At 36.8% G+C, this 27,749-nt stretch overlaps 1 protein-coding gene and 1 long non-coding RNA gene across 2 annotated transcripts; both read left to right on the forward strand.

Annotated features, from left to right (window-relative positions):
- Positions 1-84: 84 nt before the first annotated feature.
- Positions 85-27,440, forward strand: LOC103716426 (T-complex protein 1 subunit epsilon). The gene is made up of 9 exons (XM_008804408.4): positions 85-478; positions 1,594-1,912; positions 5,721-6,069; positions 6,485-6,617; positions 6,707-6,759; positions 21,328-21,430; positions 24,400-24,566; positions 24,646-24,759; positions 26,962-27,440. Exons 1-9 carry the CDS (start codon positions 280-282, stop codon positions 27,130-27,132), a joined length of 1,608 nt encoding a protein of 535 aa, XP_008802630.1. The 5' UTR covers positions 85-279; the 3' UTR covers positions 27,133-27,440.
- Positions 1,924-5,076, forward strand: LOC113463346. The gene is made up of 2 exons (XR_003387445.2): positions 1,924-4,142; positions 4,372-5,076. It is a non-coding gene; the product is annotated as an uncharacterized LOC113463346 (long non-coding RNA).
- Positions 27,441-27,749: the final 309 nt, after the last annotated feature.

A 27,749-nucleotide genomic window follows, 5' to 3' on the forward strand; every position in this document is an offset into this window, starting at 1 on the left:
GATTGCACGTGCCGAACATGGTCCGCACGCTTGTTTGAGCCTGACTCCCAACGAGCCAGTCATCAAACCGAGTTCGACCCCGGTTCATTTGCTGCCCTAGATGGTATACAGTGGAAAGGCCCTGATAAAAGGTAGCAGCAACTCTCTCCTGTCTTCCGGAACCTACTAGTTCTTCTTGCTCGTTCGTCTTCCCCTTGCGGCGGTCGCGTGCTCCGCCTCGTGATCTGCTCTGCTGCTTCTTCGTTCTTCTGAGAAGGTTTAGGTTGAAGGAGGAGAAGAATGGCGTTGGCGTTCGACGAGTATGGGAGGCCTTTCATCATCATAAAGGACCAGGAGCAGAAGAGCCGGCTGAGAGGCTTGGAGGCCCAGAAGGCCAACATCTCGGCTGGGAAGGCTGTCGCTCGGATCCTCCGCACCTCCCTTGGCCCCAAGGGCATGGACAAGATGCTACAGAGCCCCGACGGCGATGTCACCATCAGTCAGTGCTCCGCCCGTTGCCTTCTCTCCGTTTGATTTCTTTTTGCATTTAGGGTTTGAAGAGTTTGGAAATAATGAAGGAAAGAAGTCGTTTTGTTTGTGTTTGATGCGTATCTAGCAGCAAAACGACTCTTTTTTCTTGTTTTTTTTTTATGTTGATGTGGATGGAGTTAGTGGGTTGTTAGTTAGGGTTTCAGGAGATTGGAGAGAATGAAGAAAATGCTTGTTCTTGTTGGTTTTTTATGGGTATTTAGTAGCAAAAAAGTTGTTCTTTTGAGGGTACTTTCAATCCCACCGTTCGTTATGGATGGATTCGGGGGTTGATGGAGGAGTTTGGAAAATAATAGTGGGTTTGATTGGTGCTGTCAAGAAGATATTGAGAGCGGGAGAGATGGCGGTTTTGGGTGTTTTGGACTGATCTGGTGTACGTGTAGGTTTCCAGCTCTAGTTAGGATTTGCATCGATGGTTAGTAAGGAGACGTGGTAATTGATAGATTTTGTGTGCCATTGATCTATACTTTTCTCCTGAAACATTTTTTTTTTTAAAGTTGAGATTCTGATATGAGGATTATTGGGATTTAAGGAAAACTTAGTGGATTTGGATGCTAATGTGGGGAAATGAGAGATGGAAATTGTGGGATGGGTGAGAAGATGGATTTCTGGTCATGGACTAATGTGACTTGCTAGGATTTTATCCATTTTTTTGGTATAAGATAGGATGGGAGATGTTGCAGTGCCTCTCTGAAACCTTCATGACATATGACAATCACGAAACTTGGAAAAAAATTTGGTTGGAATTCTATTTGTTCCTGTGAACTAGTGATGGACTTTCAAAAGTAATGTAATGCAGCCGGTGGTGGCTGTAATGATGATAACCTGTCATCTGAAGGTCGAGGGAGCAAATGATCACAAAGTAGGAGCGGCATTATAATTTGTATAGGAGAGTTCTTTCAAAACTTAAAACTAAACAGGACTAGATTGAAAGACCGTTTCATGATCCAATAGTTCCTTCCATTTAGATGGTTAATGGTTTTATGAGAAAATGATGTAATCCATAAATATCAGACTCATTCCAATTCCTGCACTTTGCTGAACGCTTTTTTGTTACGTGGACAGCAAATGATGGGGCAACAATCCTGGAGCAGATGGATGTTGATAACCAGATTGCAAAGTTGATGGTGGAATTGTCCCGGAGTCAGGACTACGAAATTGGTGATGGTACCACAGGGGTTGTTGTTATGGCTGGTGCGCTTTTAGAGCAGGCTGAGAAGCTTCTGGAACGTGGCATTCATCCTATTAGGATTGCAGAGGGCTATGAGATGGCCTCTAGGATAGCTGTGGAACATCTCGAGCATATATCCCAGAAATTTGAATTTAGTGCTAATAATATTGAGCCTTTGATGCAGACCTGCATGACCACATTGTCTTCGAAGATGTAAGCTCGATTAATTATTAGTTTTCTTTCATTTTTTTTAAGCTCAATTAGTTATTACTTTTTTTCTCTTTTTTTTAAGCAGAATGATTTACAGTTCTCTTCTTTTATTATGTTTTGTCTTGATTCTTTTCATATTCAATGAGTTTTGAGTTTACATTGTTGAATTTTGATACTTATGCATTGTATTGTACTATGAGTACCGTAAAATCTCTCTCTCTCTCTCTCTCTCTCTCTCTCTCTCTCTCTCTCTCTCTCTCTCTCTCTCTCTCTCGTGCACTGATTTTTGCTGCAGTCAGTCAGATGCTTATTGTTTGATTTGTTTTTCTTACTCAAGTTTCTCTCAGATCACAATGCCAAGGAAGTATATAATTGGGATAATGTGATCTTATGCCTGATGCATTTTCTGTGTTCTGCTTGTCCAGATCTTATATCTGATTCATTGATCATATAAAGAAATCATAGGGACTTGCAGTTATCTTCCTGTTCCACAAGTAGGATTTGATGACTAAAGCATGCATAGTGTCTTCGTAGAAAATAAAGAATTTGGGTCGTTATATTCTTATTATGGCAAACAATTTATATCTATTACAAAAAAGTATATGTTAAAGGAAGAAAAAGGGGCTTGACGATTCTTTCTATACCTTTTTTATACTGTAATGTGAAAAATGCAGTAGAGTAGTAGACTAGTACAAATAAATAAAAACAGGGGTAGTTTAGAGAAGATATAGATGTCTTAATTTAAGAGAATACAAAATTATTACATGGGTAGGGTAAGAGAGAAGTACAAAGGTGATGCATGGAAGAAAATTGAAAGGAGTGTTGGAGGGAATATTCCCTACCAAACTGAAATCCAATGCCATTCATAATCTTTTCTTATTCAAGTTAAAACACTAAACCAGGAATTCCTTTCACTGATGATTACAAGTCACATTATTATTATTATTATTTATTTATTTATTTATTTATTTTTTTGTGGGGGGGTAGATTTATCCACTTTGTGGTAGATATAAATTTGCACTCTGCATAATGATCTAATCATTGCTCATTTTTGAATATGATGAAAGCCAGAGATGAGCTTATTGCACTGACTTTGTGTCATGTATTATTACTAAACAGGATGAATGAATTTTAATTGCTTTTTATTTTGGAAACTCTGGGCATTGGCAAAGACGTATTTCCCTCGCTTCTGCCTACTAAGATTTCTCGTAGAAGTACAACCTATAAACATGAAATGAAGTAAAACTTGGTTGAAGATGTTAAAACTATATATGACGAGATCTGGACAACATACAACTTACATACACTAAAAATTAAGCGGGCAGATGCTTTGAATGTAATAATGCAAATGGCCTACATGGATATAGAAATGCTGAACCTAACTAATACGCCTGTCGTAAATTTAGATCTTAAATTTTGTTCGAACATACTCGGCACGGTTTAGCAGGCAAAAAACTGAAATAAATCAAAATTTTCGCATTGGCTTTGATGCAAATCAAGTTGCATTCATGTGGAGTTAAATCTATTCCTTCTGTATCAAAGTGAAACTGATTATATATTCGTATCATTAAATCCCATTCATATTTTGTACATTTCACAATATAGGTTCTTTATCCTAAATTCCTAATTATCATATTCTAATCCTTTCTATATAGGTGATTGAGTTTCAGTCTGGCTCTCTAGATAATTTTTTGTGCCTGAAGATGTGCATTCAGACACTTGAGCAATAGGCATGCAATTTTATGGTAGAATAATTTCAGTAGCACAGTATGTCCTTTGATTCCTCATTTAGTTGGCATGTAAATTTCAAAAGTTGGCTCAGAGTCTAAATACACTTGAACAACAGGCATCTATTCTACATCAGCACAATAATTTCAGTAGCTGAGTATGTATTTTGATTCCTTAGTTGACTTGGAAATTTATAAAGTTGGCTCAGAGTCTTAATATAGTTAGAAGCCAGTCTGCAATCTTAGTTGGTCAAGTGCAAGCAGCAATCAAAGATATGATTTTTCAAATATCATACATGATAATTGAGGTATAAAATAAGAACTATGAGTTAACTTAGTCGGCTCTTCAGTGCCTTTAGAACTATGCAAATCAGAATCTATTTGTGACTTTAACATTTTATTGAAGAGCTTTTAGAATTAAAAGAAAATTATGGTTCGTCATGTAGACCATATGATGATTCTGGCCAAGATTTATCTTGTTTATGGTTGTTTTTCTTATTTGTTTGGTATTCCAAAGGCCTCTAGGGTCCTAGGGTTACGTTGGAGTCCCAACATAGTTGAAATTTTAATTTTCAGTGCTCAGCTGGACTCAAGTTTCCAAGTTTTATCTTCTTTTTTTGTGGTGCAATGCCATTAAATTCCTTGGCATGACTCCAAAGTTGCCTTTCCAAGATACAATGCCTTGGGATCCTTGTGTGACTGGCATCCCAATTTCGAGCATAGGATGCCTAAGAGAAGACTTGTGAGATTCTAGTTTACTTGAGGGGAGGGACTTGTGTTACATATCTGGTTGCCCTTAGTCTAGTTATATACTCTTAAATTCGATAGATAAACCATGAAATAATAATTGGATTTTTGCATATATAAATATATCCTTGCAAATATAAGGTATTTTATAATTACCCCTCAAAAATCACTATTTGCATATATACCCCTCAATTCATACTGTTATATTTTTGGTTGAGAGTGTTAACATTGATTCTTTTTAAATATAAATTGACTCCATTACCTGTTTGCATTAATATCATTGAAAAAATTCAATATTCAACTTCCCTTTTGAAGAGTTGTTTTTACATGCATTTTTTAGGGTACTGATGCAAAATATAATGATTCTATGCTTGAAATAATTACGAATTAACACTGTCAGCCAAAAATATAATGATAAGTGACTGCTGCGAAAAACAGGATAAAATGAGGGTGTGTCTATATATATATAAATAGTAAATTTTAAGGGGTAAATGTGCAATATCCCATGCAGGGATATATATGCAAAAACCCCATTAGTGGATACGTTTTCTATCTCTTCAATTTTACTCTGCTGTATATAATTCATTTCTAGTGTGCTTCTGCAACAACCTTGAACATCACCAGTTGCATTTTCTTTAATCCAAAATTTGCATTCTTTTAGTGCTTATTGATTTTACTGGCAAACCTGGGCTTCACACTTTAAAAAACATGGACAGCATTTGCGAATCGTCAGCAGTGTGCTGCATCTCTTGATGTTGCTTTTGTCAAGTTGTTTAGTGGGAAAAATCTTTAGTCACTAGCAGTTTTGAGTCTCTACTTGCTTTTTTTCCTGCCATCCGATGCCTTCTCCGATCTGTTTTTCTCGGTGTTTTCTATTGAATTGAAATTGTCCTGTAGCATATTGTAAGTAAATGCATCTACTCATCCTCTACGCTCGAACACTGACATTTGAATATGGTACCTCTTCTTCACAGGTATTTTCAATCATATCTCTCATAGTTAGATTCAGTTTTATGATCTTTGGTATGCATTCACCTTAGGATATCTATGATATAAGGTTATCCTTGATGTAAGATTTCACAATTTTGGATTGAGATTTATCCATGTTTGTGAATTCACTGGTACTCTTAAAGCTTTTCCATTCTCAAAGCATATTGGATCTATAAAATTTGGGAGCATGTCATTTGCTTAAGGAGAAGGCCTCATTTTATATTAATATTTCAAAAGACAATTTCTACTTTGAGTAATAACATAATATGTAATTAATTGTTACAGTGCTTGTTCTGTCATTCTATGTTCATCTTGTGTGAGTAAAGTTCACTTTGGTCATGGTGCAGTGTTAATCGTTGCAAGCATATGCTGGCTGAGATTGCTATTAAGGCAGTTCTGGCAGTTGCAGATTTGGAAAGGAAAGATGTAAACCTTGATTTGATTAAGGTAGAAGGAAAGGTTGGAGGTAAATTGGAAGATACCGAGCTTGTCTATGGAATAACTGTTGACAAGGATATGAGCCATCCTCAGATGCCAAAGAGAATTGAAAATGCAAAAATTGCTATTCTTACTTGCCCGTTTGAGCCACCGAAGCCAAAGACAAAGCATAAGGTTGACATTGACACTGTGGAGAAATTTCAAACTTTACGTCAACAAGAGCAGAAGTACTTTGATGATATGGTTCAAAAATGCAAGGTAAATAAGCTGTATAGTATTTGCCCAATTTAATGTCTTGAACCAGCAGCTTTTGATTCTGGAATTGATCTAAGTAACCTTCAGAATCTTAATGTTGTGCCAGTAGTACAAGATTTGTCGTTCAAACTATATTGTTGTGTGGCCAATTGTAAGTATGATTACTTTATTCCACACTCAGTCAACCTGGTCTTGTGCCTTAATCTGTTAAGTTGTTTGCTTTTCCCCTTTCTACCTGCCTTCATTTTCGTTAAGAGATTTCAATTTTTTTTTAAATTTTAAATTCTTTCCATGGTCATTAATATGAGAAACAGTCTCTTAGCATCCTGACATATGAAAAGCTGAACCATTATGTATGTTTCTGCCCTTTAAAAGCAAAATCATTTTTATTCAGTTATTTTTGTTCTGACCCCTACAGGATGTTGGTGCAACCCTTGTTATTTGTCAATGGGGTTTTGATGATGAAGCAAACCATCTTTTGATGCATCGGAATTTGCCTGCTGTCAGATGGGTTGGTGGTGTTGAGTTGGAATTGATTGCCATTGCAACAGGTTTGCATTAATGTTTGGCTCTTCATCTGCAGTAAAGAGGTTGCAAAGACAGTATTTCAAGTTTACTAATGATCTAGCTGTTCCAACAGGTGGAAGAATAGTCCCTAGATTCCAAGAACTGACACCTGAAAAGCTAGGAAGGGTATGTTTTATTTTGAATTTTTGTTAGCATAAATGGTTTATAAATTTGCTTCTATCATATCTTGATCAGCTATAATTTGAAGCCCAAATTAACATTTTTTAAATAATCACGCTCTCTTGGTGTATGTGCCATTGATGAATGAAGTCATTGAAAGTGAATCCTATGTTCTTCGGTGTTAAGCATGCTGATTTTTTTTTTTTAAAAAACCATGGCTGAACCTGATCGGGTTGCCTACGTACCCCTTCATAAGGGGGATCAAGCCATACGTAGTTCTTTTTAAGTTTTAAAACGCAGCGGAAAAATCGAATCAAACAATTTAATTCATGCATGCTTACAAGATCAAATCTAGAAATCAGCACCTTAAGAACACATAGGATTATGCCGGAATCGTTTAAACAATTATGCTAAAACTTTCATGCATGATTAACTATCAGATCTGAAACTTAAGAACTCTATTCCGATTAATCTCCGAATATCCATTGAATGGATTTTGGAGATATCTCCGTGAGGAGCCCCAAAAGAGGGTAAAACCTCGGGGAATCAGATCTAGATCTTGACACCATAATAAAAGATTAATGTAGGATTAATACCTTTTATGATGGATGAAACTTGTGGATCTGATCCTCGACTTCGCAGCCACGCACACGAATGGCCTCTACGAGAAGTCCACGCGAAGTTCCTGAAGAGATCCAATCCTGCGGAAGTGCTAGCTTGCGCAGAATTTCTTGAGGCTGAAATTTGATCTTCCAAACGCTATCAACTTTTGATCCGCCTTCTTGGAAGAACTTGGAGGAAAGGTTTAAAGGGATTGAAGAGGACTTAGATCTGATCTAAAGACTCTTATCAGGGACCCCTAACACTAATGGCGCGATGGACTTAGAGGAGGAAGAAGTCAGCTAGATTGAATGCAGAATTTTTCCATGCATGAACTAGGGTTCCTCTCTTTTCTTTTTCCTTTTTTCTTCTTCTTTTTCTCTCTTTTTTCCTTCTTCTTTTTCTCTCTTTTTTCCTTGAATTCGACCACCAGATGATGGAGGTCCTTTTAATGTTGCTCTCCTACCTAACTTCATGCCAACCATCCCATATTTGTGGAGGATTTTGTGGGGTTTTGAATTTTGAATTCAAAATTCAAGTTCATGTGCCATTACATGATGAAGCTTGATCTAATCTAAACCATTCATCATGTTGCCACTTTTCTCTTTCAATTTCGAAATTCCCATGCCCCCAAACAGATTAGAGGGTCACGTGGTGATTTTGTGATGATTAAATTCGAAATTCAACCTTAATTAGAAGTGAGATAGAGATAAGGATGACATATGTCATGAAGAGAGAGAATTTGATCTTATCCAATTCTTTTCATGAATTTATCTCTCCATTTCGACCCATCTAATGATGAAAGAGGTCCCTGATGTTGCCAAGTGTCCCATGGCACCATTAAATAAATTAAATTAATTTTTAATCATATTAAAAATCAATTTATGGCGCCATGCATGGATATGTGACAAGTGGATTTCAAGATCCGAACAGTTTCAGATCAAACCCATTTAATTTAATTAAATCCTAACAATTAAAATGATCCAATTACCATGGGTTGAACCTAATCCAATTAGGTCAATCCCTAATTAAGCACAAATTTAATCTAATTTAATTTGGTCAACCTAAGTCCTCTTGATTCAGACCTAATCCAATCAGGTCAAAAATCCTGATTGAGCCCAGAATTGAATCTAATTCAATTTGGCTCATCCTTAGTCTAATTACTCAATCCAATTGAGTTCATTAGCAATCTAATTACTAATTAATCCTTCGATAATTATTTTAATTATTTTATAAGATAATTTGCCAATCGAATTGACCAAATTATCCCTGAATGATTCTTAATCATTCATCAGCCTTCTTGATCAATCAGGAATCTTCTATGCGTGTGACCTCATAGGTTCGAACCTAAGCCGGTAGTATAGGAACGACTTCCTACACTAATCGATGTGACCATCTAGCAATGGTACCCGACGTCCGAATAGGCCGAATATATGCGAAGCAAATATTCTGGAACCCTGAACTATGGTTACTGTATAATTCAATCCCTTTGACTCTTAATGCCAGGATGACTTAGAGCTCACTGTCAACCCTATAATTAGTACATCCATTATGTGATTAACTTTAGATATCCCGTGACTCCTCACTGGGATTACCCTGGCCAAGGTTTTGCTAAATTAATCACAAGACATTATTCCTGTTTCCAGGAGGGGTCAATTCCATCTTGACTCACAACTGACTATGCAAGTACTTGACTGCACCCAGTGACCTTCCGTCACTGAATTAGAAATTCAGGTAGTCCGGTACCAAAGTACAGTGAGTTGCTTGCTAGTCACAGGTTGCGGTCTCAGGTCAGAGGGCCAAACTTATACCCATATCCACTCGGAACATCTCTCGACAGTAGAGCGTTCCGAAATTGGTCACGTTCAGTGAAATGTACTTCTACACTTCACCTGTATGGCATACCAGTGTCTCCACACTCCTTGGTTAAGAGGACAACCAACGTATATGTCACACAACGACCTAATCTCGATAATGTTGTCGTCCTAGTAACAACATATTATTTGGTCGCGAACAAGTTTAAGGACTCAAAGATAAATCTTCCTTTATCATAACATAAGTCCTAAGGACTTCATCATATAAGAGTTCATTTGAAGATGAAATGATGAATAATGCCAAATAATACTTTATTAATTTGTCAATTTATTTACAAAATTCAATCATCAATATGCTGACGATTGACATTTAGGATACAATTCCCAACAACTCCCACTTAGCCTAAAGCCAATCGGCACAGTATCTAATACCCATCTTCGACTTGTGTTCGTTGAACTCTTTGATGCCGAGAACTTTGGTAAATGGGTCAGCCAGATTTTCTTTTGTGTCAATCTTCTGAAGATCAATATCACCTCGTTCTATAATCTCTCGAACCAGGTGATAGCGTCGCAGAATATGCTTGGTCCGCTGATGTGCTTTAGGTTCCTTTGCCTGAGCTATGGCTCCAGTGTTATCACAAAATATAGGAACTGGACCATCAATGGAAGGTGCCACTCCCAGCTCGGTGATGAACTTGCGCAACCATACGGCTTCCTTGGCTGCATCAGATGCTGCAATGTATTCTGCTTCACATGTAGAATCTGCCACTGTATGCTGCTTGGAACTCTTCCAGCAGATGGCCCCACCCTTAAGAGTGAAGATATATCCCGACACGCTCTTGCTATCATCTTGATCTGACTGAAAACTTGAATCGGTATATCCCTCAAGTTTTAAGTCAGAATCACCGTAGACAAGCCACTGATCTTTAGTATTTCTCAAATACTTAAGGATGGTTTTTACAACCTTCCAGTGGTTGCTACCTGGATCAGACTGGTATCTACTCACTACTCCTAATGAGTATGCCACGTCTGGTCTAGTACATGTCATGGCATACATTATAGATCCCACTGCCGAAGCATATGGAATTCTATCCATACTCTCTCTTTCTTGAGAGGTTGTCGGACAATCCCTTTTAGAGAGGTTAATTCCATGGCCCATTGGAAGATAGCCTTTCTTGGAATTAATCATACTGAACCTTTTCAGTAAGTATCAATGTATGTGGATTGGGATAATCTAAGCAATCTTCTAGATCTATCTCTATAGATCTTCATCCCTAGAATGTAAGATGCTTCTCCCAAATCCTTCATGGCAAATTGAGATGATAGCCAAACCTTTATTCCTTGTAATGCAGGAATGTCATTCCCGATTAAAAGAATGTCATCCACATACAAAACAAGAAATATAATAACTGAACTATTTGCCCATTTATAAATGCAAGGTTCCTCTTCATTCTTAATGAAGCCATATGATTTGATCACTTTATCAAATCGTATGTTCCAACTCCGTGAAGCTTGCTTTAATCCATAAATGGATTTTTGAAGCTTGCACACCTTAGACTCATCCGCAGATATAAAACCTTCAGGTTGCATCATATACACCTCCTCTTCTAAATCTCCATTTAGAAAAGCGGTTTTAACATCCATCTGCCAGATCTCATAATCTAAGTGTGCTGCTATCGCAAGCATAATCCGAATGGATTTGAGCATTGCCACAGGAGAAAACGTCTCGTCATAGTCAATACCATAACGTTGACGATATCCCTTGGCAACCAGACGGGCTTTATAGGTCTCTACTTTTCCGTCTGCGCCCCGTTTTCTTTTGAAAATCCACTTACACCCTATGGGTTTAATCCCTTCGGGTGGGTCAACTAATGTCCATACATCATTGACCTTCATGGATTCCATTTTGGATTGCATGGCTCCAAGCCATGCATCAGAGTCATGCCTCTGCATAGCATCCATATAGGTGATCGGATCCTCATCGTTTTCATCAAGTTCGACAGGATCCCCGTCCTGGACCAAGAAACCGTAGTATCTGTCCGGCTGACGTGGTACTCTACCTGATCGCCTTAATGGTGCATCTAAGATGGGTTCTGGATCTGATCTAATCAAATCCGACTCAACTAGTTCAGTAGATGGTGTCGGATCTTCTACATGTTGAACTTCCCTAAGCTCAACATTAGAGCTTTTAGTTCCTTCACTAAGGAATTCTTTCTCTAAGAAAACAGCTCTATTGCTTACGAATAACTTTTGTTCTTTAGCAAAGTAGAAGTAATATCCTTTAGTTTCTTTAGGATAACAAACAAAGAAACATTTGTCAGACTTGGGTTCAAGTTTGTCTGTCTTCAAACGTTTGACGTACGCTGGACACCCCCAAACCCTAAGGTGAGAGAGCATCGGCTTACGTCCAGTCCACATCTCATGTGGTGTTTTATTTACAGACTTACTTGGAACCTTATTTAGAATGTAGCAGGCTGACTCAAGAGCATATCCCCAAAAGGATATGGGCAGATCAGCAAACCCCATCATGGATCGAACCATGTCTAACAGAGTTCGATTTCTCCTTTCTGATACACCGTTATACTGTGGTGTACCAGGAGGAGTCCATTGGGAGAGAATCCCATTCTCTCCTAAATATGTCAAAAACTCATTGGAAAGATATTCGCCTCCTCGATCTGATCGAAGAGTTTTAATACTCTTTCCAGTTTGTTTTTCTACTTCATTACGATACAATTTGAACATTTCAAATGCTTCAGATTTATGTCTCATTAAATAGACATAACCATACCTAGAAAGGTCGTCTGTAAACGTAATGAAATATGAATACCCACCTCTAGCATCTGTGCTTATTGGCCCACATACATCAGAATGTACAAGGGTCAATAAATCACTGGCTCGTTCATCTTTTCCGGTAAAAGGTGATTTGGTCATCTTACCAAGAAGACATGACTCACAGGTTGTCAATGATTCACAATCATTAACATTGAGGATTCCCTCTTTACTTAACCTGTTCATCCTGTTCTTGTTAATATGACTTAGCCTATGATGCCAAAGGTAGACATCCGTGACTTTATCTATTCTAGGACGCTTACTTGACGTGTACATTACATTAACAGGTTGTGATAACAAGTAGATACCATTGCTCAATTGTCCATTCATTACAGTAACACCATTCATAATGATATCATAAGAATATTTCTTTATTGAAATTTCATAACCGTTCATGGCGAAAAGGCCTACGGAAATTACATTCAATAAGAATGTAGGACAATAGTGACAATCACTCAAGACAACTACATGAGAATTGAAAACAAGTTTGAGATTTCCTAAAGCTAGAACTGGAACAGATCTTCCATCTCCAACATTCAGGAATCTCTCACTGTTTTCAAATCTCTCATTGACCTGAAGTCCTTGCAACGAATTGCATATATTAAACGGACTTCCAGTATCTAATACCCAGGTCGAATTATCACATATAGAGAAATTACAAGGTGTTATCATATAAATACCTTGATCAGCAACTGATTGCCCTTTTCTCTTGCTTAGCCTGTTCGGGTCAAGTGAGGTAAGGTACTGAGGACAATTCCTCTTCCAATGCCCCTGCTTCTTACAATAGAAGCATTCTGCCTGACTTTGGTCATCCTTAATTCTTTTGGTCTGACTATGCTGAGTTTTCAGCTTTCTATACCAATTATTGAAGTTGGGACCAGTCAACTTGTCATTATCCAATAATGAGCGAAGTGACAAACTTGTGGCCATTTTTACATAAAAGGAAATTTGGCTATTAGTATATGAATTGACTAAATACAGTAGACTTGGACTTTAGTCTAAAGATACTCCCACTATTTTATACAAATTGGTAGCCTCTACCTCCAATTCGAAAAATTACTCCTAATTCTTTAGTGGGCACTAGAACCCAATAGATCGCATATAGGCCCGAGTGTGGCTCGGCTAACCCATATGCACCTATTGGTAGGTTCTAAACCAGTTGCTTCACCAAGCAACTTCTAGTGATAATTTTGCCCTAGGTTCTTCGGCAGGCGTGTGGCGCCTCCACCGAATACCCTAGTCAGGTCCAACCATTAAATGATAGGGTTAAGTCTAATCAACTAATAGACGACCAAGCCCGAGTGTGGCTCAGCTCACCTGACCGCCTATTGAAGGTACACTTAACTCATCATATATTGAATGACAATTCCAATGCTTGATAAGTACCAGGCGTGTCGCGCCTCCAATAATTATCAAAGCATTAGACCCATTATCACCCAACTTAATGGGAGGCTATGACCTAGTTATCCCCATAACCATTTCATTTTAAGGACCTAATAATTTTAGAGGATTTCTTAATTAGGATAGATAAGAAGATCCGGTTAGTCTAATTTCTCCCACTGACTTCACCAAATCAGATTAGACTCAAACCGGTTAAGGAGGCACCTAAATCAGTCAAACTGATTTTCCTTATAGGCATGGGCTAACTCGAATCATTAAGTGATCCAATCAAAATGTGATTGACCATGTCAGCCAGGTAAGTGAGATCGGTGGAAGGGATATGCCATTAACTCGGCAAAGACGAATCAGTGCGAGTAGCTCCCAATTAAAAACCACCGGTCAAAACTGCCAAACTTACCTTAGACACCGACTGGTTAATCAATTTCGATTTGATTACTCAAATGACTCGGGCTACACCTCTGAGCCTAAATCAAGTTCCATCTTGGTCTAATCAAAGACACGGACTTGATCCATCTACAACTATTGTAAATTGACCTAGAATTTTCTTGACCTAATCTAGTTACTACTTAATTAGATTTGATCAATTAATTCTATTTGTCCATGTATGATTCTATCCTTAGGTCTAACCCAATCCTAGGAACTTGATTCAAGCTAACCCATATGCCCAAATAATTATGCAATGTCAATTAATTGAGTTACAATTCTATTTCATAACACTTAATTCTCAATTAAGTTTAGACTTATGAAAGTTTTGATCATTGCATATTTCTTTTTAATTACATATTAATTACAATCTTTCAGTTCTTAAAACATATTTTCAGATCTGAGTTTTTGTAACTAATCACATGTAATCAGATTTAATTCATGTTTAAGTCATTATGTTTTATGTTCATGCATCACATATACACAACAACATGAATTAATTCAAACAACATACATCTTATGTATTTATTTTTTCATTTTTATTTTCAGATCTGATTTGTTCATTAAAATCAGAGATCATATAAATCATAAACTTTATTTAGATCTAATCTAAATAATATTATAATTTCAGATTTATTCATGTTACTAATCCTAACACAAACATGCATCATATGCATCCAAAATTTCAGATCTACTTAATCATGCATAATCAGCAATTAAATCAATCATAAAAAATACTTTAGATCTAATCTAAATATGTTAATGATTTCAGATTTAATTACAAGAATTAAAACATAAAAGTTTAAACATGAACCTGGCTCTGATACCACTGAAAGTGAATCCTAGGTTCTTCGGTGTTAAGCATGCTGATTTTTTTTTTTTAAAAAACCATGGCTGAACCTGATCGGGTTGCCTACGTATCCCTTCATAAGGGGGATCAAGCCATACGTAGTTCTTTTTAAGTTTTAAAACGCAGCGGAAAAATCGAATCAAACAATTTAATTCATGCATGCTTACAAGATCAAATCTAGAAATCAGCACCTTAAGAACACATAGGATTATGCCGGAATCGTTTAAACAATTATGCTAAAACTTTCATGCATGATTAACTATCAGATCTGAAACTTAAGAACTCTATTCCGATTAATCTCCGAATATCCATTGAATGGATTCTGGAGATATCTCCGTGAGGAGCCCCAAAAGAGGGTAAAACCTCGGGGAATCAGACCTAAATCTTGACACCATAATAAAAGATTAATGTAGGATTAATACCTTTTATGATGGATGAAACTTGTGGATCTGATCCTCGACTTCGCAGCCACGCACACGAATGGCCTCTACGAGAAGTCCACGCGAAGTTCCTGAAGAGATCCAATCCTGCGGAAGTGCTAGCTTGCGCAGAATTTCTTGAGGCTGAAATTTGATCTTCCAAACGCTATCAACTTTTGATCTGCCTTCTTGGAAGAACTTGGAGGAAAGGTTTAAAGGGATTGAAGAGGACTTAGATCGGATCTAAAGACTCTTATCAGGGACCCCTAACACTAATGGCGCGATGGACTTAGAGGAGGAAGAAGTCAGCTAGATTGAATGCAGAATTTTTCCATGCATGAACTAGGGTTCCTCTCTTTTCTTTTCCCTTTTTTCTTCTTCTTTTTCTCTCTTTTTCCTTCTTCTTTTTCTCTCTTTTTTCCTTGAATTCGACCACCAGATGATGGAGGTCCTTTTAATGTTGCTCTCCTACCTAACTTCATGCCAACCATCCCATATTTGTGGAGGATTTTGTGGGATTTTGAATTTTGAATTCAAAATTCAAGTTCATGTGCCATTACATGATGAAGCTTGATCTAATCTAAACCATTCATCATGTTGCCACTTTTCTCTTTCAATTTCGAAATTCCTATGCCCCCAAACAGATTAGAGGGTCACGTGGTGATTTTGTGATGATTAAATTCGAAATTCAACCTTAATTAGAAGTGAGATAGAGATAAGGATGACATATGTCATGAAGAGAGAGAATTTGATCTTATCCAATTCTTTTCATGAATTTATCTCTCCATTTCGACCCATCTAATGATGAAAGAGGTCCCTGATGTTGCCAAGTGTCCCATGGCACCATTAAATAAATTAAATTAATTTTTAATCATATTAAAAATCAATTTATGGCGCCATGCATGGATATGTGACAAGTGGATTTCAAGATCCGAACAGTTTCAGATCAAACCCATTTAATTTAATTAAATCCTAACAATTAGAATGATCCAATTACCATGGGTTGAACCTAATCCAATTAGGTCAATCCCTAATTAAGCACAAATTTAATCTAATTTAATTTGGTCAACCTAAGTCCTCTTGATTCAGACCTAATCCAATCAGGTCAAAAATCCTGATTGAGCCCAGAATTGAATCTAATTCAATTTGGCTCATCCTTAGTCTAATTACTCAATCCAATTGAGTTCATTAGCAATCTAATTACTAATTAATCCTTCGATAATTACTTTAATTATTTTATAAGATAATTTGCCAATCGAATTGACCAAATTATCCCTGAATGATTCTTAATCATTCATCAGCCTTCTTGATCAATCAAGAATCTTCTATGCGTGTGACCTCATAGGTTCGAACCTAAGCCGGTAGTATAGGAACGACTTCCTACACTAATCGATGTGACCATCTAGCAATGGTACCCGACGTCCGAATAGGCCGAATATATGCGAAGCAAATATTCTGGAACCCTGAACTATGGTTACTGTATAATTCAATCCCTTTGACTCTTAATGCCAGGATGACTTAGAGCTCACTGTCAACCCTATAATTAGTACATCCATTATGTGATTAACTTTAGATATCCCGTGACTCCTCACTGGGATTACCCTGGCCAAGGTTTTGCTAAATTAATCACAAGACATTATTCCTGTTTCCAGGAGGGGTCAATTCCATCTTGACTCACAACTGACTACGCAAGTACTTGACTGCACCCAGTGACCTTCCGTCACTGAATTAGAAATTCAGGTAGTCCGGTACCAAAGTACAGTGAGTTGCTTGCTAGTCACAGGTTGCGGTCTCAGGTCAGAGGGCCAAACTTATACCCATATCCACTCGGAACATCTCTCGACAGTAGAGCGTTCCGAAATTGGTCACGTTCAGTGAAATGTACTCCTACACTTCACCTGTATGGCATACCAGTGTCTCCACACTCCTTGGTTAAGAGGACAACCAACATATATGTCACACAACGACCTAATCTCGATAATGTTGTCGTCCTAGTAACAACATATTATTTGGTCGCGAACAAGTTTAAGGACTCAAAGATAAATCCTCCTTTATTATAACATAAGTCCTAAGGACTTCATCATATAAGAGTTCATTTGAAGATGAAATGATGAATAATGCCAAATAATACTTTATTAATTTGTCAATTTATTTACAAAATTCAATCATCAATATGCTGACGATTGACATTTAGGATACAATTCCCAACAGTCATTTGGTATTCACTAGGTGGCACCTTGGTGGAGAATTAAGTTGCTTCATGGAGAGTGAGGCAAAGTGGTATACTGAATTCTGGATAATATGTTGGTGGACAAGACTGACTTAACAGTTTAACCACAGAGTGCATGGATAAGACTCGGTTAAAGTGAGCAGGGCTCCAGCAATTTGATGACCTGAATATCGGACTTGTTTTATACTTTGTCTTTCTCATGCTATTGTGGTTTAGATATGTGTTCAAGCATATCTCAGGCCAAGTCGACGGTAATTGTATTGGCATTTTATTTGGAGCATTTTTGGATAAAGCAAATTGAACTAGAAAATTGTATTTTAAGTTTTTAAATAAGAAAATAAAAATATAGAAATGTGATTTTGTGGAGAGTCGATAAGTAATATAAGAGTACATGTTTGTGGTAATTTTAGTAAATGTCTATAATCTAAATTTTCTAACAATTGAGAATTTAGAAAACTGAAAAGTATTAATATGTACCCTTTAGATAAAGAATACCTTTAGGAAAAGTTGTGAATAATAACTCATTTTATAAAGTCATGGATAATGCTGTCCTACTCAGAGTCACAAGTTCAGCATTCAGGAACAATTCTGTAAGTTTAAAAACGTTGGAATTGGAAGAAGTCAAATTCAGGAAAAGTTTGGGAGAAATTCAGAGATTGAATACTTAATAAATAAATAAAATCGAGGCATAATTGTTTATGTATAAAATGATAAAGTTACAATTCTATCAATTTATACATTTGCATATCTTCAAGTATGTTGGATATTTTAAATTAGTATACTTAATCCAATCAGAAAAAGAGATTTTAACATGTAAAGGTTTAAGATTTTCAAATTCAAAAAAAAGTAGAGGGAGTTGAATGAGTGGAGAAGCTGAGAGAAAGGAATTTTAAAATCCTAAATCTTCTAAAATTTTAATATCATTGGGACATTGAGAAGTGGTGCCAATCTATTTTTTTTTCATTGAATCAAATTTTTTTGTGCAAACCTTAGCCACGTGTTTGTGGATATCTCTTTATTTTATGGTGTTTCCACTTCCTCAGTACTAGGTTCTCTTGCATCCTCCCATTGTTAATTTGTTTTTCATGCTTCCTTGAACTCACCACATCCACCTGTCAGTGAGCTGCAAATTTGCTTTGCAATGAAAGATAGCACAGAACAGTATATTATCTTGCGATTTATTTGCAAGATTCATGACTAACATAAACAGTTCGCGTTCTGTTCGTGAGCCACCGAATAATACACAGATTGGTTGACCCTCAGAGGGCGAATAATTCTTTTTTTTCTTTTTGAAAAAGTTGACAAATATTGTGATTGTGGTCCTATGAATGCTTATATTTTATATCTTCCTGATGAAACCAGCATGCTTTGCTTCAAAGCACGTGGTGATAAAATCAGTCTGTTTTTTGTTGAAGACTTGCGGAAATAGGCTAAAACACAGCTCTTTTGGTGCTCATTTCTATGTTTGGTAGGCCAAAACAATTAAAGCATTAGTTATGCTTGTATAGATAAACTCTATTATTACAATACATGTTTCTCCTTTTCTGCCTGAGTAGAAGTCTTGTGAGTCCACGAAATGGTATTGATGACATATTTCACCTTGATTAACTGTGATGCATACTCTATTATCAATAAACTGGGCTTGTTCTGTATGAGTTTTCATAGAAAAATCTATGCAAACAATTTATCAAGAGGAAAATAATGTGATTTTTGTGAAAAAAACATTCATGCAGAACCACCTGTAAAGTGGAACCAAAACTTTTTTTTTTATATATATATTTATTGTTATGCTCATTTTAAGTTCATTCTTACCTTTAGTTTTACAAATGGAGTTTATCACCTATAAAAACAGCTTAAATATTGGCCTGGGATTTACAGTATTGCTGTTTCTTTGCCATAGCAGTCCAGATTCTTTATTTACAAATAATTTTATATGGACACATACATTAGATACACAATGCACACATCTTGATCGCTATAGTGGGTTCAAATAGAATCCTATTAGTGGGATTCAATTTAGAAACCAACTAGTGGGAAAATAATGATAGAACTGAGTTAGTAATCTACATCATAACTGATGATCTCCCGCACTGAAAATTCCTGAACCTAAATAGTCATATGTTTTTGCTGTTTCTTATAAAGGGCTAGCATGTCAAAATGTTTCTGGGCCTTATAAATTGAAAATCCAAATTGTAGATCATCAACTGCACATATTAAAGTGCATAGGCCAAAATTAGCCAAGATGTTTCTAAGTTGTAATTCAAATTCAAATAGTTGCTTCATGCCTCTACGAGTGTCAGCTATGCACTAGTGTGAAGTATGTCAAAAAAATTGATTTTCAGACATTTTTAGATCATTAACTGCACATATTAAAGTGAATAGGAACCAAAATTAGCGAAGATGTTTCTAAGTTGTAATTCAAATTCAAATAGTTGCTTCATGCTTCTATGAGTGTCACCTAATGCACTAGTGCGAAGTCTGTCAAAAAAAATTTGATTTTCAAACATTTTAAAATTTTGTTAGTGATTCTTAATGACCGAGTCTTTAGTTTAGATTGCCCATCATTGGTTGCACTGATAGGATGTGGGCTTAAATCTTGCTGATAGAATGACATTTCACCATGACATGGTATGTGTTTCTATGCTTGTAAGCTATATAAGAGTTGCGTTATATTTACAGATATATGCATTCATTGTAACGCGAGACCCTAGTGTGTAATGAACAGCTCCTCTACAGTTATTATAAAGATAGTTGCTTCGATCAATGTTCTTTAGGAAAACAAAAATATTAGAATTATGCTTACAAATATTATTCACCTCAAACAAATAAGGTTTAATTCCCTTATCCCCAACATTTCATCAGTTGATAGCCTTTTATCAAATACTTCTGTCTTGAGTTGCATGCCTTGTATGTACAGAAAGCAAGTCTCATAGAAAGAGTGGAAGTTATTTTCAAGACAACATAGTATGCTATTTCTAACAGCATCTAAAAGTAGAAAATCTCGATACTCAACCTGAGATTCATGAGATACGATAGTAAAATTTTCAGATAAATCTGAGTTTCCCCAAGTTCTCAAATCATCAGACTTTTTATGAATTCATAATAAAGAACCAAAGTTCTCAACATATTACAACTTTTTTTTATCAGTTTAAGTTATTTCCCATCATCTTCTTTATACTGCTTTTTTTCCTTTCGAAGTTTTTTCCCATTTATAGATGTCTTTCTGTATTATCAGTAGTTGCTTATATTTTATTTTTCATATTACATGCGATCAACTTTTTATATTTTTGCTGTGAATCATCTTTTGCCATATATTCCTGTGAGGGGCAGCATCCAATGCAACTGCATTTTACGATGCATTTTCTCACAATTTTGCAACATGTCGTAGATCACTTTAGGTGCTGAAATGATAGTGTTAGATCTGAAGCAACCCATATCTAGATGCATGGGAACGACTAGAAGTCAGGTTGCTCTAGATGCATCCTTTTTAAGCTTTGCCAGTCAGACCTCCAACTTTTCCAAGATTTCTTTATCTTTTTGTTTTGATAAACTTGCTTACTTCTGCTTTCACTAGGCAGTGTTTCATCAGCTGCTTTGGGTTGTTTCCTCCAACTATTGGCAATTCATCACCACTAAGAGGGTTCTGAAGATGTTATATGCCAGTACCATTGAAAACTACCCCTTAACATACTTTTAACATGGATCATTTGGTAGATGAGTGACATTTTGAGGGACAATTATTGACCTTACTTTTAGACTCAGTAATTGGACCTGATTTCAACTTAAGAGTTAATATTCTTCCTGATATGAGCACGTTATCATGCAACTTGGTCTATAATGTGCTATTGGACATGGAATCCTTTATTGCATTTTACCATTACCTTGTCCATACGGATCTTCTGCTCCCTCTCTTGTATTCTCTCTTTAAATATTGTTAGTAGTCTTAGTTTATCACTGGCATGTGTATGATCCTGAGAGAATCATTTTCTACTTGTTGTGACTAACCAGGCTGGACTAGTTAGAGAAAAATCATTTGGAACTACGAAGGATCGGATGCTGTATATTGAGCAATGTGCAAACTCAAGGGCAGTAACAATATTCATTCGTGGTGGTATGTAAATATAGTCCATATCTGCCTTTTTTTAAATAGATTTGTAACTGTCCAATGTTGATTTGCCTTGTCATGTCAGATAATGCCCAAACATGCATTATTACTGGCTCATTGTGAGTCTTAGTTGGAATTTATCGATATGCATGGTTTTCTGTACTGTTTTTCTTTCCCTTAAATCATGGATAAATGAATTTATGATATTGGAACATTTATGGTAAGCAAATCTTTTTCCTAGGGCTGTCAATGGGCCAGGCTGGCCGAGTTCCCTGACAACTTGCCCTAAAAAAAACCAGGCCGAGCTGGACTTTAGCCTGAAAATGCAATTTGGTCAGTTTTTAGGAAGGTCAACTGGTTTTGGGCGATCACGGCCTAAGATTTTGGTCTAAAATGAATAAAGGCCTTGCTTGAACCCAACCGGCTTGAAAAAATTACACCGTATCGGGTTGGGCTCGGGCTTGGTATCTCTGGACCTGCTTCAGGCTGGCCCAATGTTCGGGTGTGAGGCTTAAACCCCAGGCCTGCTTTGGGCCCAACTGGTCCTATTGACAGCCCCAGTTTTTCCCCAACTCTAAATTATTCGGGCAGTTAGGGTTATGGACAAGTAACCAAATTCATAAAGTAACCAGCATAATTGAGGATCAGAGGATGAAATCACACCCCTAGCTTGCTAGCCAACAATTGGCTATTTCTTCCATGAGGCGCCGCACTCACTGTGAAGTTTCTTGAAATCTTGCATATACACCCGCTCTTTGGATGCTTTCTTGCTCTGTTGGTTATTGTCATAACTTTCTGATCTTGCACCTGAATCATCTCCTATGTCTGCTCTTGGTCCAAGTAAATGAATATCCATTGTGTAGGATTTTTGGACGCTAGAGTTGCATGATTATATGTAACTCACTATTCATGGTTATGAGTCATTTCACTGAAGCTCGTGATACCCCCTTAGTGAGCTCTTTACAACTCCTTATAATAGGAACCAAACTAACAGGTAAGTAGATGTAACTAGTAGCCATTGCTCTTGACAGCATGCCGCACATCAGCCTGACCAAATTCAAAACTTAACACCAATGGGGTCAACTTTTAACTACATTTGCAGTTGCAGCATTTAACATGATGGCAAGATTAGGACTAGTGTCTAGTTATGCATATTAAAATTCTAAAGTTGTCGTCAAGAAGTTGAGGTTGAAAATTGGAAAAAATATTCATTTTTTACTCAGATGTAAAGAGACAATTTTTCAGATTTTCATTGGGGATAACATGACTTTCCTTCAATGACGATACTGGTGCTGGCTTACAATTGTCATGTGATATATAAATTATAGCTAAGCTCCCACTCAAAAGACTTGCACCTTTTAATTTGTTTTGCTGGAGTTGAGATTTGTATATGGGTGCTTGTGTGTGTTGCAACTATTTCCTTTTTCCCTCCATTGTGTTATAGACCACCAGATACATGCATTGACATTGTCATATATGTATATGATATATTTATATATATGTTTGTATGTGTACAATGTTTGTCCAACATGCATGCATGTATGACGAATCACTTATGCCACACAGCTGTATCCATGTTGCCATGTGACACATTATTCTTTGACAATATTGTAAAAATTGGAAGAACATTATTCTCTTATGCAATCATTTGGAGTACCAGCGCAACACATTCCTTTGCACGATGAGGGGATGAGAGAGAATGTTTGTGCTCCCAAGCTAAAACTCATGGTTTGCTTGGTGATGGTACATAAGATCGGTTTGGAGTGCAACAAATAACCCAATAGATTTATATCATTGATTTCTTTTCTCTGTAATCTCCACAGTGAAGTCCATCCGACTTGATTGTTAGCTACAGCAGTAGCTCTTAAATCATTGTTAGGCATCAGTTCAGAAAATCCTGAACAAGCAGCATATTTGTTTACATCAAAGAAATTGTTTTTTTTCTGCCAAAACTATTTAAGAATGGGCTCTCTATTATCTAGTTTATGCTCCGAGGTTATTTTTGAATTTGATTCTTTGGATTATGATTTTGGCTGTGAAAATGGATGTAGTTCCCATGTGAAACCTTGTCAATTTGTCATCTTCCCTACTCTAGACCTTTTTCCAGGTCTGTAGAAATTTCAACGGTTACTTCTTGATTATATACTTTTAGTCACAAGCATAAGGTTGATCTCCCTACTTGAATTGACCGTTTAGGTTCTCTGACAAAGCTTTCCCTTGTGTAAAATTTCCTTGGCCTAGAATTAAGCTCCAGTCCTTAGAGGGTTGACTTTAGGTTGGCAGCTCTACTAGATTTTTTACTGAGCATTTTCAAATTTGTGGTGGTACAATACTGGCCCCTTTTATGTGGGAAAACTGGAAAAGACTTTGAAGATGATGTTCATGTCAATTGCACATGCCCAAGAAGTAGCTTGTACGGCATCTTGTCAAGTTTTTTATGTACATGCATGCATGCAAGCTTATGTATGTGTGTATAGATATGTCCAAGCTTTAGTCTGATGATGTACATATGACTAACATGAACTTGTTTAGCTTGATGCTGTTCTCAGGTAGTTTGGAGACTACATGCAAGGCCTGTAGCTCAATTGAGCCAGCCCGGTGTGTAGAACTTCGAATGACATAATCCATCTAACACTTTGTTATAATATATGTTTGTGTGAGTACATGTGCCTGGTGCATGTTTATCTATGTGAACCACAGAAATGATTCTGGAGAATAGGTACTTCTTTTGTAGAAAAGGGGGGTCGGGGTGGGGTGTCTGTACAGGCACACCTGCATGTGCTGGTATACCTGGAAAAATTTTGAGTAATGCCTGCATCTGTCAATGGATTCTGAGATTCTGCTCCAAACATATGTTTCTGATCCACTTAATTATTGTCTTAGAAATTAATCCATGGACTTGTTGCTGTCAAGCAAGATAAACTTGAGCAAAAATTGCAGCTAATTTATGCATATTTTCAATTGTGATTGAATAGGTAACAAAATGGTGATAGAGGAAACTAAGCGTAGTCTCCATGACGCGCTATGTGTGGCAAGGAATCTGATTCGTAACAATTCCATTGTTTATGGGGGTGGTTCAGCTGAGATATCTTGCTCAATTGCTGTTGAAGCTGCTGCAGATAAATACCCTGGAGTTGAGCAGGTAAATAGTTTCTGGGCTTTTCAAATATTTATTGATACATGTTGAACTAAGCTTCACCTTTTTCCTTCCATATGTTCAGTATGCTATCAGGTCATTTGCTGAAGCTTTAGATTCTATACCAATGGCTCTGGCAGAGAACAGTGGTCTCCAACCTATTGATACTCTGACTGCAGTCAAATCTCAGCAAGTCAAGGTTTGTTGTTAAATTAGCTTTTTGAACTAGTTTCATTACTGTATGTGAGTATTGAATGTTTAGATTCTCTATGCTTTATTAAAAGGGTGTGCTCTGTTGTGCGATCCTTGTTTCTCATAATTTATCAACTCATTATGTTTTAGCTAGAAACCCATGATTCAGGTGTTTTCGTACTTTTGATTCCATGCATGTTTCTAATTCTAGGGTAGGAGGTACTATACTGGGACGGGTCATTTTTTCATTGTATATATCATTGAATATGGTGTGATTATGGTCAGTCATGTAATCCTTTTTTATCCTTTTTTTTAAAACTAAAGGTAGCCTAGAAAAAAATCCAGCAGAAAACAAGGAGGGAAAAATAAAGACTTTGAAAAGATTGTGTGCACATTAAGAATTACCTCGTTTTATCATGCTGTCACTATTATGATCCACTTTCTAAAATTAGTACATTTTTTTTTCAGAATGCTAACACTTCTTTATGAACTATCTAATTTTCCACAGTTTAACAGCATATTAAGTATTTATACATTAATGGTATTACTAAGGACCAAGTCTCAGAATCTTAAATTTACTATCATTTGAGATGCAGACCTCCTCATCTTCATCGTCATGACCCTATCATAGCTTCTGTTTTTCCCTTTTGATATTCATCCTCATGACCTGTCCAAGCTTCTGTATATCCCTTTAAAAGTGCATCTGAGAGTTACAGTGAAAATCCATTTCATAAACTTTTGTCTGGTTGTTTTGGATGTATCTGTATTATTTTGTATTTAGCAATATGAATGATAAATGTGTGAGTAATTCCTTGAGTGAAGTCAATGATTTTGTTTCAGAAAACATTGATACCTGATTTTGATACAACCTGGACATATGTTGGATACTTAATTTTAAATATTTTTTTTATTGTTTAAAAAAGGTTCTGAAATACTTTCTATATATATGCTTCGGAATTTGGATACTTCAAGGATGCCTAGGCGAATGAGGGTTGGTATTTTTTTTTCTTTTTTTTAATGAATGTCGACATTTTAATAATGATGGTTTATTTTAGAGTTTGTGATGATGTTATTATATGGATTATGGTCTAATGGGAGTCCGTTTATATTGATGTCATTATATGTAGTATGAGCTATCATGTTGCAATAACCCATTATGTTTCATGTATTCTTTTTCACATATATTTGATGCGAGTATTGTTTTTTGCCAGTTTTGTAGTATTTTTTTTAAAAGATTTGTTATATCGATGTATCTATTTCATGTCGCACCTATATCCGTGACTGCCTATCCTTCATAGATTTTGCTGAAGTCCAAGAAGGGACGTATACCATCTCATTTCACTTTGATTTGGATTTGTTTCAGACAATTCAAAGTATCTTTTAATAATTAAGGGGGTGTATGAATGCTCTGTTTTGAATGCGCAAGGCTAAGATGGCTGTAGTAAGTGTACTGTAACAGCCGAAGGCCTCTCCCAGAAAAGATAGCCGGAGGTGTTATTTGGGTTTCATGGCTCCTTATAAGAAGCCAAGGTTTCTCTAGTGCACAATCAATGTAGGATTAAACACATGCCTGCCTAGTTCCTTATATGCTCCTCTTGTTTGACTAGCTAGGCTAGGGGTCTAATCACATATCCAATCACAATTACGAGGCGCTTGTGGTCAATGCTACAATATCCTCTAGTCCTTATGGGTTATGGATTTGGTCTGCTTTTATACTGTAGCAACCGAGACCCTCATTGAAAAGGACTATCCATAAGGTACTATTTGGGTTCCTTAGCTCCATATGATTATCCAAGATCTTCTAGTGCAGAATTGATGTGAGACTAAAGGCACTCCTGCATAGGTCCCCACAAGAACTATACCACAAAATTGAGTGATGAGATTTGTTGGGCATTAGTTTTTAATCGGAGTGTGCAGAGGCTACTTTACAATCCCTTCTAGGGATTTCAAGTCTGGTGTTTTTCATTCTTTCAGATTTCTTCCTCTCTTTTATATTGACATGCTATCCCTCTATAGCAACCGGGGCATCGAAATACTCCCTAGAACCCTTTGTTAACAGCTTTCTTTTCATGCATTTTATAGGTTTTCATAGTAATTAACTCTATCAACAGGATCCAGTTGTCTTATTTTGCGTAGCTTTTGGATCAGTGCATTATGGCTTGCAGAGTTGTATGCGGTTTTCTTAAGCTTTTTTGAATGGTTTCTGCAGGAGAACAATCCATATTGTGGCATAGATTGTAATGATGTTGGGACGAATAACATGCAGCAACAGAATGTATTTGAGACGCTGATAGGCAAACAGCAGCAGATCTTGCTGGCGACACAGGTGGTGAAAATGATTTTGAAAATTGATGACGTGATCGCCCCGTCCGACTACTGATTGTATTTGAGAGGGCAAAATTATGCTTTCATGAGAATCCGATGAGCTAGTGGACAAGAAACTTTACTGTTGTTCCATGAATTTGGTGTCGGAAACTGAATTGATTTTGTCTTGGGTGCAAGTTTTGTTGGAAGGTTATGATTTGTTGCTTGACTTGTAACTTTGTGGGCCATCCTGGAAAAGAAACAACTTATATTGTGTTCCTTGGATACTTCATGGGTACAATTTTTCAATGTCCATTTCTGAATTTAAAAACTTTCATATTCAGACATTGATTCCATAATTGAAAAGTTTTCAATGTTTGGATGGCTGGTAAAGGTCGAGTAGCATCGCCATCGATTGTTAAATTTTTGCCATCATGTAGCTGATGTAGGCATGACCTATGATCATGGCTGGTAACCTCATGCCCATTGTGTTTCCAGCATTTGAACTGTTAGTCTAATTTATGAGCAGTGCCCTTTTTGTTGGAAAGGGTGGGATGGACTGCGGAGTTAGCCCATTCCAATCTGCATCTGGAATTTTTTTTTCTTTTTTTGGTACAGCGGTTCACATCTTGTAGGTGTGGATGCGGCCAATAAAATCAGAAAATAATAATAGATTTTTTTTCTTCACCTGTA

The sequence above is a fragment of the Phoenix dactylifera genome, chromosome 13 (assembly GCF_009389715.1).
Source record: "Phoenix dactylifera cultivar Barhee BC4 chromosome 13, palm_55x_up_171113_PBpolish2nd_filt_p, whole genome shotgun sequence".
Lineage (NCBI taxonomy): Eukaryota > Viridiplantae > Streptophyta > Magnoliopsida > Arecales > Arecaceae > Phoenix > Phoenix dactylifera.